The sequence below is a fragment of the Anser anser genome (assembly GCF_964211835.1).
Source record: "Anser anser genome assembly, chromosome: 12".
NCBI lineage: Eukaryota > Metazoa > Chordata > Aves > Anseriformes > Anatidae > Anser > Anser anser.
The window spans coordinates 21,246,022-21,259,880 of record NC_139733.1 but is presented as its reverse complement, the minus strand read 5'-3'; the positions used below and the strand labels follow the sequence as shown (position 1 = coordinate 21,259,880).

Below are 13,859 nucleotides of genomic sequence, written 5' to 3'. Positions count from 1 at the left end.
GTGAGTGCTTTCAGCTAGCTAATTGCAGGGTTTTTTAATACAGTAATTGTACTTTGATATGCAAAAGATATTAAATAAATTTTTATGAGGTGTGATTTTTCTTTGCAGAAAGTATTTTTCTCAATATCAACATGGAGTAGACTTTCTTGTGGAGCTAGAAGCTTTAACAATTAAGGCCTAAAATTTTAGAGTAACCTTTCTAATCTTTTTTTACTTCTATCACTTAAGTTTTAAATGGCTTCTTCACAATCAGGATATTTAAGTATTAGCAATGTAATACAAAAAGCTGGCTAGTCTAACGATATCTGTGAAGCCTGCAGGAAGCTTTACTTCTGTCTATCTGTGGGAAGTGGCTGGAGAGCTTGGGCTGCATTGGGCTCTGCAACAAGAGCTGGGCTGCCTCTCTGTGACTACCACAGGTGGTAGAAATACTTCTTGAGCTCTCATTCTATTTGCCTATTCCGAATTGGGGATGTCATATGGGAAAAGACTTAAGATAAAAACTTTTGGCTTCCTTAGACCCTTGTCTTTCTGTCTCCCAGTTTCTAGAAGAGACAACTATCCAACTTCCTAGGTTAGCAGGAAGGCGAGAGGCTTCGGCTATTGCTTCATGTTCCAGCAGCACTATAGTAATAATAACTGCACTAAACTACTGCCCCAGAGAGTTTTTTTTTTTTTTTTCTCTTTTGTTTGGAAGAGTGAAAAAAGCCTCTTAGACCCAACCATTAGAGACACATTCCTGCTTCCTGTATGGAGTACATGGTTAGGGCTGGGCCTGTCGACCTGGGGAGACAAGCAGCTGGTGTCAGGGCCTGTAGGGCCTGTAGCCATCTGCCGTGGCCCTTTGGGTGTCTTTCTGCCCAGTCAGTTAACCTCAGTTTCCACATAAATGTTGATACCAGTGAAAAGTCTGCACTGGTTATAGACTGCATCTGATAGGCTGGGTGGGAAACTCTTAAGGGTATTTTTTTCCTCCTTGATAGAATAGTATACAACTTGTATTTTACTAATGTTAGTATTACAGGAAAGGCAGCTCTTTTCTTGTTGGTACAGTACATATTTCAAAATTTTAATAACTGCTTCTTGCATTTGAAGTGTTTTACAGAACTCTTCCAATGAACTCAGTAGAAGCTGTAGCTACTGTTAATAGTCCTTTTCCTGTAGAGATTAAGTCAGAGGCAAGGGTTTCAATAAAAAAAATATATATATATACACAATCCTTTAAATCCTTTATACAATTCTGTAGAAATTTCCTAAGCATTCTGGTATAGTATACAACTTATCATAGTTCATACGATGTACTTCGTCCCCATGGCATATAATTTTGGATCACAAACACAGCGTTTATGGATGACAGAAGAGCTCAGTTTCTGCTCTCTAGAGACTTATTTCAGATAATGTATTTTTCATGCCTATTGGTCAACAGCTCGCATCTCCAGCTTAAACATGGTGTCAGAGGATTTGTTCATAGATATAATTTTGTCAGTTCAATTAATCTGGAGTGAGCTCACTTGTTAACTATTAATTTGTTCTGAATGTTTTCTTCTCATTCCTGTTTGTCAAACCATAATTTTACCTGTCAGCAAGAGGAAGACACATAGCTTACTGACTCAAGGATGGATGTATTGTCTTTGTCCCATTGATACATTTCAGGAACTCTTTCAAGCTCTTTCTGCCTTTAAGGACCAGATTTCACTTTATCTCCTTGATTATATACCCCTTTCATACAGCTGTAAACAGTAAGTGAACTGACATTTCCTCTCTGTTCAAGACCTGGGGGCTTTAAATTGATTGATGGGTTTCTCTACCTCTTTGATATACTGCATCTTCTTTATAGATCACAATTTACCTTCTTCTCATGGGAATTTGTCTTATAACTGTTTCTTTAAGGAACTGAGGAAACACTGTGCTAGCACAGAGAATACTGCAGCTATTGTGGATGTGTAGTCACTCCTGCTGAAAACAGGACATTCTTCATCTCAGAACTGCTGATTCTTTCAGTCCAGAGTAAGACAATTTGGTAACAATGCTGTTGATGTTTTCCCCTTTAATGTACGTTTGCTTTTCCAGTGTGAAATTCGCAGTCATCTTTAGCTAGTTATTAGGAAACCATAGTTCTTTCTCTCAACTCAAAGGATAAGAAACAGTTTGAATCTGGGTCCCAACACTCACAAAAGATATTTCTGAATGCGTTGAACTTGCAAGAGTTGGTGGTGGTGGTGGGAAATCTCAAAAGATCATTCTCAAGAGCGTCTTGCTTACAGGAGGTGGAAAAAATGTTTAAAAATGACAATGTTCCAACATAGTGTACATGTGTTGCTCCAAAAAAAAAAATGATATTGGAGGCGCTAATACAGCTGTATAGGAGGAGCGATAACTACAGTGCCCCATGCTTAGGGATGTCTTACATGGAAAAAGTCTGAAACATGTAGGATGTTACATATAGGCCTCAAACAGCCTTACAGTTGAGCAGCAGTAGTAATGGTAACAGAAGCAAGACATACCCAAATCAATTCTCCAGAAAACCCCTTTTCTTTCTTTATCTGAAGCTTTGACTGGGACCTGAAGGCTCTCAGGCACCTTAACCAATTAGACCTCCTTTGTTCAAGAAGCTTACCTCTCCAGAAGTCCCTTCCAAACTAAATTTTTCTATGACTTTAAGATATCAGGAAGAAGAGGATCAATATTTAAGAACAATATCAATTTTCATGTCAATCTAATGCCACTCATGACAGACCTTTCTTTTCTCTGGTACTTTCTTTGCTTGTCACACACAAAGCAATGGCACGTTCTAGTACATCAAGTAACTGTAGAATAAAAAAAGGCCCCTTAAGAAGTTCAAACCCAAATGTTCCCTTAAAAAAAATGACATCTAAATTTGTTATAAACCTGTACGCTTCGTTCACAAATAAATTCTAGTGCTAATCAGGTGGGGAAGTGCATAGGCTTCTTCTGTTGAGCTGTAAGACTGATCTTTATTCAGATTGCACACAATTTAGCTATTCGTCATACCTCCATAGTGCGGTGGAGGACCACAGAGCAGAACCACTCCTTGTCCTTCTCTGACTGACACTGTACTTCTTGTCTTCATTTCAAAATTTTCAAGATCTTGCAAGAGAAGAAGAAAACAAAACTGTTATAACCTATCAGATTTATTCCTAACTATAGTCCAATCTATGCAATACTTCTAGATAACTCCAGAGCATATATATTCAATCATATAATAAAATCTCGGTATGTGAATTGACATACTGTATGGAAAAATAGCTCATCCAACCTAGTATCTTGTCCTTTGGCAAAATAAATAAAATACCTATTTATAAAGCACTTATACCCCAACAAGTGAGTTTGTATTACAATCCGTCATTGCAAAGCTAGTGTATTATTTTGTCTTTTTCTAACATCCCATTTTATTAGTCTTAATCTGCAGGAATAGAGAAAAAAATGTGTTGTTTCCTTTTTTATAGCAATTAAAAGCAGGTGTGCACTTCTATGTACACAAATGATAATTAAACATTATCAGGACTCTCACAGTGTTTCAATTATGATAAAAGTATGTCATATTTTTAATGAGTCTGTTCTGTCCTAAAGCTGTTTGCAGTAAGTTGGCATGTTTTAATTGACTCAAATCAATTTTATCACTGGTTTTAAAGGGGAGAATGAGAATGCTTTCAATAGAAAATTGTGTTATGGCTTAGGGGATCTGTATAAAATGTTGATGCCTTGTCTCCCATAGGTGATTTTTATGGCTATAATTTTTTATTTATTTATTTTTTACTGAATCTAACACAGTGTTTTCTGCTTTCTCACATTTCACTAAAATGTGGATGTCTTTCTCAGTCTCATTTCTTTTAAATAATGATTCAGTTACAAGACACGCCATAATGTACTTTAATTATTTTTTGATCCAGTTCTCACACTAATGAGAAAACTTATTACTTTTGTCAGAACACTTTGGGAAATACATTTAAAATATGTTTTAATAAAATAAACAATATCAGCTTCATTTTAAAACTCTTGATATCAATGTGGTGTGCTGCCTACCTTAAGCCTGTTTTATTTACCTTGCTACAAATTCTTGTTTCATGCAATTGTTCCATTTTTCATCAGCTGAGCAACTACCTGATCCAGAGTTCAATAGAAAGAAACAGTTCTCGTTGGTCAAAGCAATAATGATTACTACCTGTACAGGCTCAGCTCTTTATGTCAATATATCAATTTTCTCCCCCTTAGTTGAACTTTACAGAGCTAATTTTTCTTTTCCTCCTCTTCATCTCCTCTATATTGGTCTCCTATGAAGACATTGTCTACTCAGAGGTGACTGAATTGAATTAGGCAGCCGTAGCACCTCCTCACACTGTCATAGCCACAATAGATGGTACCTGTCGATACACAGGGAAAGTGTTTTAAACTCTGATGTTCTTTTAATTGCCTGCCAGCTAGATCTCTGCCTTGCAGTCTGGATTGTCCAAGAGGAAAAAAAAAAAAAATATATATATATATATATATTAGTTTTATTCCATTCTTTAATACTAATGGGCGGGGGGATGGGGGGGAGAGCAATGGTGGATGGATGTAATATGACTTAATAGCCAGAGTTTTGATTCATATGTAAAAGTTCCTTACTTGTCCAATCTATGTGTGGATTTATTACTTGTTCTGAAAATTCAGTCTGAGAAAATTAATCAGCTTTCTTCTTTTTCTTTCCTTTTGGTTAAATGGTTTCTAAGAAGGAAAAGACCATCACAAAACGTGTGGAAAGTTGGTCCCTGGGCCAAATGTCAAGGAATCACCTTGGCTGGCTGGACCAAGGCATGTCTACTGTGGGAGAAGGCACCAGCTCTATGTGGAAGAAGACACTCAAATTTTCCAATGTATTACATTAAATAAAAAAAAAAAAATGGAAAAATGCAAAACGTGCAGACCTTTTAATTTAGATTCTAACAACAAAAATAATCACGCTTCCCATTCCTATCTAATATATATATATATTTGCTAATTTTTTGCTAATACAACACAGATCGTGCAGTTCCTAAGAAAGGAAAAAAAATGGGGGGAGGGAGGTGGGGAAAAAAGGAAGTCCATCGCGACAGTAGCAAATGTTTTCATGACAGTTCAGAATTTACTGTAGAATGCTTTATTCTGAAATTGGAATAGATTCTGGAAAGTAATAAGTAGCTGGTAGCAATTCTTAGTTTAATGTCACAATATGTCATCGTATCATTTTATTCATTTAAGAAACTTTGTCACCTGTCCATGTCCCTCCATTAAAATAACAGCAATTATTCATGTTTTAAGTACTGAAAAACTAGAAGTACTTGATGTATGGGTTGCATTATTTTATAGTTAGTAGGACGACTTTTGATTACATGTGGGGAAAATTTGGACATTGTCTTTTTAATCTACACAGTATTAAATTCTGTATGCAGGAGTCTGCTTTCATAGCACATTTATGGTTCAGTTAAACAAAGCAACTCAGCTTTTCGTAGTGCTGGAGAGATTTTCATCCTGTTGTGCTTACAAGTGAATCACAGGTATGGAAAAATAGATACGGAGGCTGATCATTTAATCTATTCATCTGGCCTATGACAGGTACAAGTGTACATATATCCTTCCTAAGAGATACTTATTTAACCTGTTTTTAAAGACCCTTAGGGACAGACATTTCCTTTAGACAGACCATTCCAGTGCTTGACTCTGGACTTCATACTGCATCTTTAAGCAACTCCCACCTCCTGAGATTTAATAGATCTCAACAGGAATGATCTTTCTTCATTTAAGTGTGGTTGGATTTGATAGATAATTGTATAAAATGAATGTATTAAGTGTCTCTCGAATAAAGATTAATTGCATAATAATAATAAAAAATCTCTGAAAGAACAAAACAAAGGAAAATGAGTAAAAATCATTATGGGAGTCATTCTTATTTTGTTCTTCAACTTTAAGGGACCTGTTTTCAGGCAGGCTACATCTCCCATAAAATACTATGACAACTCATTCAGAAGAGATTCAATAATGAGTAACAGAATTGTCTGTCTTCAGTATATAGCCTGGGATGATAAACAGAGGAATGGTGTGGACCATCAAGAATAATGTTTCTTTTGGCTGGAAGCAGTCTTTTTGCCCAAAAGATTTTTGCTTCCATTTCTCCTCCTCAGTGTGTGTCTGTATTTCCAGTGATTAATTGCAACCTAAAATGTGTTAAGTGTAAAAAAGAACTTGAAGATGAATATAAATGTAATAGCTCACTCTGCTCTTGTTACTCTGAATATCTGGCTGCTTCTCAAAACCACATCTTTTTGTCCCGAGAAGGCATTTACACCAACAGAGCAAACCCAGTCCATCCTCCCTGTTCCTGTTACCTAGCATAACTTCATAACATAACATGACATAACCTAATAAAGCATAATGTTGCTTGTCAAAAAGAGTTTCAAAAGATAGCTTAGATCAGGTGTTTGGCTCACAGTTAGATTGCTAATATGCATTTAGGAATAGTATGACTATTTAACAGATGGTATATTTGCTAACTTCAGTGTTTCTGCAGAGATCTATAAATAAATTATCACCTAGTTCCTCCATAATTCCCCCTATTCTTTGTCTGTATTTGTCCCACTTTATGAGTGTCCTCATGCTGCCCTGCTCTATCAGCTACAAGTTTCAACAAAAAAACTTTTTTCACCACCATACACGTTATCAGATTACTGTTGGTATAGCACAATTAATCAGCTGGATGTGATAATGAGGTCACGTAGGCTAAGAAAAATGCTCAGGTGAACAAGTGATTCTCCACAGTGAAGAGTGAAAATATATGGACTCAGCTGTGTGTGGCAAGAAGTCATCATCTGCAGCTGGGAACATTTGCAGACCTAAGCAAGAAAGATATGTGCTCAGAGCAAGCAAAACATCTGGTATTTCGTGGAAACTGAATCAGAGAATGACAAGGCTTTTTCTGGTGTGAGAATATTTGAGGTGGAGGCGTGCAGCTCCTCACCAGGAGTGAATGCAGGAATGGGGAGGAGTAATGGGCCAGAGCTTTTTTCAGCTGGTGTAAGTCATTAGTACCCCACTGAGGTCAAGGAAATTATGCTGATTTATGCAAGCGGAGGGTATGGCTTGCAAGTCTTCGTTGTAGATATTCAATTACAATAAAAACAGAAGGTGGAAAGAGTGGCACTTGGGTGAGGATGACCATCACTTTATCTGTAGTGAGTGCTGAGCTGCCGATGAGAGAAGACAACCAAACATAGATACGGGTGTGGTGTTTACCTGAAGTGATGGATGCTGATCTTTGGAAACATGTACCAATGTTACAGATAAACATAAATATTTCTTGCCAAATTACTTCTGTTAACTAATAGGTTCAGAGGTTCAGCCTGAAAAGTATGAGTTGTTTGTTTTTCTTTTTAAAGCTTAGCACTGACATACACTGAGATAGTTGTTGCTCATATAATGAATGTATAAATTTTCTAATTTCTCTCCTCCCTCTGCCCCCCAGCTATTATCCACACACCTGTAGGTTTTTTGTTTTTGTTTTTTTTTTCTTCTAAACATAAAACTGCCTTAAAAGTGTTGGAGGGGTACATTCAACTTGCACAACAGCATGTGTGAAAACATGAACAGTTTTCTGGGATTAGTGAATTACTTTTTAAAAATGAAAGTGTACCAAGGGAACAAAAAAGTAATCATAAGTAACAACTCATTCATTTCAACCTCCTGATCGTGTGTTTCAAATTCCTTAATCTGTTCAAGAATAGCTGTAGCACTTCCAAACCAGTTTGCTTTAAGAATGAGCATAGGACATCTCTGCATTACTGAACAGCGAACAAGGAAGCTGGGATATTTTAATATATGAAATTGTTACAGACAATTAGAGAAAGTCCAATTTGTCACCTTGCATAATTACTAACAGTTCATCTGCATTAATGTAATTTCATGGTTTCTTGAATTTTTGATTTTTTTCATAAATGTTTTGTCATTACATAATCCCAAATATTATAATTGTAATTACTTGTTATTGAAATGTGCAGTGAATGCAAAGACACTAGATGTAAGAGCACTTTAGAAATTAGCTATGCTCCTGAGGACAAATCAATAAACCTCTTCACATTTCTGTGGGGCTATGTCAAATTGTGATATATCGCATTTGCTCCTGTTTCTTTTGCTTCTCTTATTGGATATGATATATTGCAATATGATCAGTGTTACTGGATGTGATATATCACAATAGAAATTCTCTTGCAGCAAAATGTGATAAAAATTACAACCTCAGCAGTTTTTAAAAGCAGCTCATTGTTATGATTTGCTATAAGCATTTCTAACACCTGTGTTATGGGCTGACAATTAGTTACCTTCACATTCACTTGACTGTAATGAATTAGGGGATCCTTTGGTAGTTCTTGGCTTGAACTCCATGCCTGATTCAGGGGTATAAGGTGTGCTACAGATGCAAATAGAAACAGTAGATCCTTATTGGATCCTTCAAATTATCTAAAAATTCTAGGATATCCCATACTTAGATTTTGCTTTTTTTTTTTTTCTTTTTTCTTTCACATACATTCAGTTAAAAATACTTTTCAATACAGACTGTGCACATGGCCAACAGTTTGTGATTGTCTGTTTCAGATCACTGTGGAAGACCTCCTGTTCATCCAGCCATGTCTCTTGTCTCTACTCAGTATTGTACTGAACTGCTTGTTAGGAGATTAGTATAAATCTCTTAGCTTGGTTACCAATAAGGTGTGCTATGGAAATATCTTTCTCCAAATACCTCCCAAAGGACTGGCTAATCTCACTTTCTTCAACTTTCCTTAGAAAGTAAACTCTTTTGTCAGCTTTCAGAATTGTACCAAACTTGCTAAACAAATCCTCTAACAGTTCCTTTGTCTTGATAATAGTGTCGATACTATTAATCGTTTCCCTTTACCATCTAATCTCAATTTTTAAAATGTTCTAATTGATTTTCTGTGAATTCAATTCTAAGATTAAGAGCGGTGTTATCTCTAATTAAGGTGTCTGAAAGCTGCTTAGCATTTCCCATTTCCTGATTTTTAAATACTTTCATTTTCCACTAAACACCTAATGAGTTCTTCTGCCCCTTCCCTGTTTGAACTGTGTGTCAGCCTCCTCTTTGCCAGTACTGTAGCCTCTCAGGGGCTGTAGGACTTGAAGGTGGTTCAGCTGGGTGAGCCTTGGGAACACCTGAATGTCTCCTTTGACCAGGACAGGTTAAAAATGAGCTGTGCTTCTTGTTTTGCTTTAGTTGAGTACCTGTGGTGAACACTGCATCCCATCCTGGTTAAAAGAGAAAGTTTCTGTCTCCTTTCCCCCAAAAGAGGCCAGGAGAGCCTGGCTCCCTGACAGAGCAGCCTGCAAAACCCCGAACGAAATGCACAATATCCATGTCTTGTCCTTTTCCAAAGCTGCACAATCAACCGAAGACCTTCATCAAGGCTCCTTTATTTAGTTAAATTGCTTTGGAGCTTCTAAGGGGAGCGGACCTGTAATTTACACATTAGGATGCACGCTGTCCCCAGGTCTTCAATTCAGCTTAAATGGTATGAATAGCCAATTCAGGCACTAATTTTCAAGGTGGGGACCAATAATTTCTGCCATGGCCTGATTGTCTTTTTCAATTAAAGAGTGAAAATGCCCTTTACAAAGTAATATCAAGCTTCTCTAGAGGAAAAAATGGAAGGTCACAATTAAATTAAAGAGGGGGGAGGCGGAATCCTGACTTGGTTTTTGTTCGTGTACCAAGAAACCAGTGCAAAGGAACATATGCTATGAAGCTGTATTGCTGGTCTACATCTTCTTTTTGTTATTCTTCCCCTCTTAGAGAGTTAGCAGCATAAAATATTAAAGATTTGTTTTGAACTGAACACAGGAATTGCACCGAGCAGCAAGTGTTAATGCAGCCTTAGGGTTCTTAGCCTAAACTCCATCTGCAGGCCAGAGGCAGATCTGAGGATCTGACCCTCTCAAAGGGAGGGGGACAAAAGAAATACATTTTTAATATTTTATTCCTGAACAGTTTACTCACTTGTCACGGCAGACTTCATTTGTCACCTGTCATCACAGAGTCACTTCACCGTCTGCACGAGTTTTCTCCAGATTGGAGTGTTCTTAAAAGCAGATTTCTCTCTCCTGTCTAAATCTCACAGGCCAGATTTATCCCTACCAGAGCTGCACGGATGTGACTGATTTACCTCAGAGATGGCCTTGGCCACGTGTCAAACCACCTCTTGGCAGAGGTGCTAACTCTTATCCAAAATTGGCTTCTTTTATTTGTGCTTGCCCCACACAGACCTGGTTTCCCCTCGTTACCTTGCCCCTTTCCATGGGCCAGCAGCCAAGCCGCAGGCCTGCGGAGAGGCCTAGGGTCCTGCTGTGTGCTTCCACCCAAGCCCCCCACAGTCCCGCTTTGGGATATTCGTTTATTTTATAACATTTTCTATTAGCAAGCTAAAAATTTGTGCTCATAATACATACAATAAGAAAAACTGGCAAGGAAAAGGGCTCTATGCACTACTGAAAGAGTGTAACGAGCATGCCCGTGCATACTTCAGCCCTTCCCAAACTCCTGCCCAGCCCCTCAGAGACCTTGATCCAGCACAGAATTACTTCTTGCAGAATTACTTCGGGTCCCTGATTTACTTTGCTGTCCCCAGACAGCACTGCTTTATCTCACTCATTCCTGCTGCAAAGACTTCCTCTGAACAGGAATTTCAAGATTTACCTGAGTGGTTGATGTAAAGGATATTTGAATGTGAGTCTTCTAAGTGGGTTTTCAGGTGTGGTGCACGTTGTTATTATTTTTTCCTCATTAACATTTAGAAATGAAGATTTACAGCTCAGTGCTTGCTCTGTACCAGATGTGGTTTGTGTATTGAGCAAGGTGTCTGTGGCCTTATTCCTTCACACCTTATAAAGTACCAGTGACACAGACTATTTCTCCTCCTTGAGCACAAGCTACGGAATAGAGAAGTTTGCCTTATACCTTAAAGCTTTTCTGCTAAACAGGATCAACCTTCGCTGCAAAAATAACTAATAAATTAATTTCAATACTTTTAATTCAAAGGAGTGAGTCATTTATTACAAATAATTTAACTCATTTTCTTTTTTTCCCCTCACAAGCTTCCATCTCTAATTTTTCTTTTTTTTTTTTTTTTTTGTCAGACCAAAGAATGAGGAAGCTGATGTGCATGTTAAGGACATTTCATTCAATAACTTATTGAAATTTAAGTCATATTGTCTTTCATGAAAGTATGACAGATAAAAGAAAATCACCTAGACTGAAACTACACCTGGTTTTATCCTTCAAAAATATTAAGTTTTATGAATCAGAATCTAGCAGCTTTGGGACCTGTAGATGCTTTGTTACCTACCATATCTCAATCACATATATTGCTTTTCCAATACAACTTGCAGTGTGTTGATTTAGGATAAACACTTTTATAGGAACTACAGAATAGTAAGTAACATATAACTAAAAGATAATCTTCAAATACTTATGCATTCCCTATTACTCCTTTATCTGACTAGCTTACTGCCTGTGATGCCCCTTACAACATCTCTGTAATGTACGTCTCCATTTTATAGATAAAGAATTCTTGTCTGAACGGAGTGAAAGCCTGGTATAGTCTAAGCATAACAGCTTAAGCAACTAAAAATTCGTCTCTAGTGCAATTCAACCTGATGGAATGAAAGCTTTAACAAAGTGTGCAGATACAGCATAGCCTTGAACTGGCTTGAACCATTTTATGGTGGTTAAATTTTCGGAGAGAGGAAAAACCAGCTTGGGTCTCTGGTGCTGCTTGGTCTGGTGTGACATTAAATAAAAGCAGAATGTTGCAGCCATCAGCTCTAGTTCATCTGCTTAACAAGAAAGAGGAGGCTGTGACTGCATTTGATGTCGATTCCCATTAAATAAGATCTGAAAACAGAGTGGACTCAAACCTTTAGGGAATGATGGAGGAAATAAAACCCCTTTATAGAATCAGTTTGGGTTGGAAGGGACCTTAAAGATCATCTAATTCCAACCCCCTGCCACGCCTGTTACGTAGACATAACCATATCTTCTGGGTTTAAGATTTCAAGCTGTTCTTTCTGTCTTCAGGAACATCTGGATGTTTACGTAGTCCTATTCTTTTAGTAACTTTAAAATAGAAATGCTGTTGTCATGCTGCCTCGTACTGTCAGCAAGCAGGGGAACCTGTCCAAGGTTCCTGCTTCATCACTGCTGGATGCTGGTTGATGGCTCCCACTTTTCTTTGAGCCTGTGAGAGTTTGTGTGTGCACAGACTTCTGTGAAGAAGTAAATACTAGAAAATTCAACAGGCAGACAAACAGATGAGTTGAACATAGTGAGCTCTTGCATCGTTTTGGTCTCTGTGCAAGTAAGCTGCACCACTTAGAGTCGATTCCCTGCAAATATTTTACTTCAAGAAGCCTTGAAGGAAACACAATGCCTAAATTCAAGGTGGCTGACACTTTACAGTGAAGCATAGCAGGATCTCATAATGTTTGTTTTTTTTTCCTAATTTTGTGCAGAAGAAATGTGAAGGGGGGGGGGAGGGAGGGAAGAAAATAAAAAAAATAAAAAGCCTGAAGCTTCCATAGAGAGCATCCATTAAGGCTCTTGATGTAGACCATGGGGAGCTGCTGGAAAGTGCTGGAGCACTAGCACAACGTGTCCATAGCAGTCAGAGCTGATAAATTAAAATTCAGTATCTTTTTACTCCAGGCTGAACTCTGACAAAATATGGGCTTTATTTCCAAGTAATAAACTGAATTCTTGGTATATTTACTATAATTCATTTTATTCAGAAGCTTGCGCTCAACCTGCCCGTACACAGGGAGAGGTAGGTGCTGTTGTGGCAGCTACGTTGGATTGTTTATCTGTGGTAAAGAGCCCAGAAGGTAATTTTGACCTCTAAGCCTATTTAGTGACACAAGGAGAGATGGCGGCAGCATTTCCATCCTCCAGACAAGTTGTGTTTTGCTCTCACTGGCTCACAGGAAGAGGCAGACTGCAGGGTGTTGCCAGGATCATCAGGAGGGCTGTGCAGGGCCTGCGCCGTTCTCTGCCTGATGCTCCACTCATCCGCAGGTCGTGATGTGCTTCTGCATTATGTGTAAGGAAACCCCTTCAAGAAAGATGGTGGCCTTAAACTATTACCTTGTATTTGTAGGCTATAAAATGATATGAAATAGAGGCAGGTCTGTGATTTTATCTGAGGTGTCCCTATAGAGGATAAGGGATACATAGTGCATCAGGGAAAACTTGCTCTTCAGTTAGCAATTTGCCATCCCTGCATCACTTGTCAATACTAAATTGAGAAGCTTATACCTCCTTTTGGGAAGGACAGAAGTTGCAGTGTTCACTCTTTCAGTACAAGCTGCTAGCCAGCCTGCTCGGTATGCTGGCCCGCATGCAGTGATGAATTAACAATCAGTTTAAAGACCGAGAGAACTTTACTCAAGGTGGTAGTTACAACATCTTGCACACCTTTTAATCAAATACAATTGTTACAGGGGGATTTCTGGACACACACAGTGACACAATACAACCAATGTAGAAGAGTATGTGCCATTTAGACTAAAATTCATGCTTGCCCAGACTTTGCAAATTCAGACTATCTGATCTGATTTAAGTGTATTGATTTTTCCATTTTCTGTTTCAAAGCATATGCTACAAGGGTTATGACATTTTGAGGCATGCTGTATTGCTTTGTGATGTTTGTGTAATTTGTGTGCAGTCAAAGGTAAATAACATGATGAAGTAATCAGATGAAAAGTGGGCTTTCATGCTAGCTGAGCATCTCACAGACAGTCACTCTAAAAGGGCTTTGCAAATGCCT

The 13,859-nt window shown here is 38.0% G+C and overlaps 1 protein-coding gene across 5 annotated transcripts in view; it reads right to left on the bottom strand.

Moving 5' to 3' along the window:
- Positions 1–13,859, bottom strand: part of CNTN6 (contactin 6) — a 143,443-nt gene that overhangs the window by 60,464 nt on the left and 69,120 nt on the right. For all 5 annotated transcript variants that reach the window (XM_083795181.1, XM_083795180.1, XM_083795173.1 and 2 more), the window contains one exon: positions 3,013–3,108. In XM_083795181.1, coding sequence (XP_083651307.1) covers positions 3,013–3,108 — 96 coding nt within the window. The remainder of the gene's footprint in view (positions 1–3,012; positions 3,109–13,859) is intronic.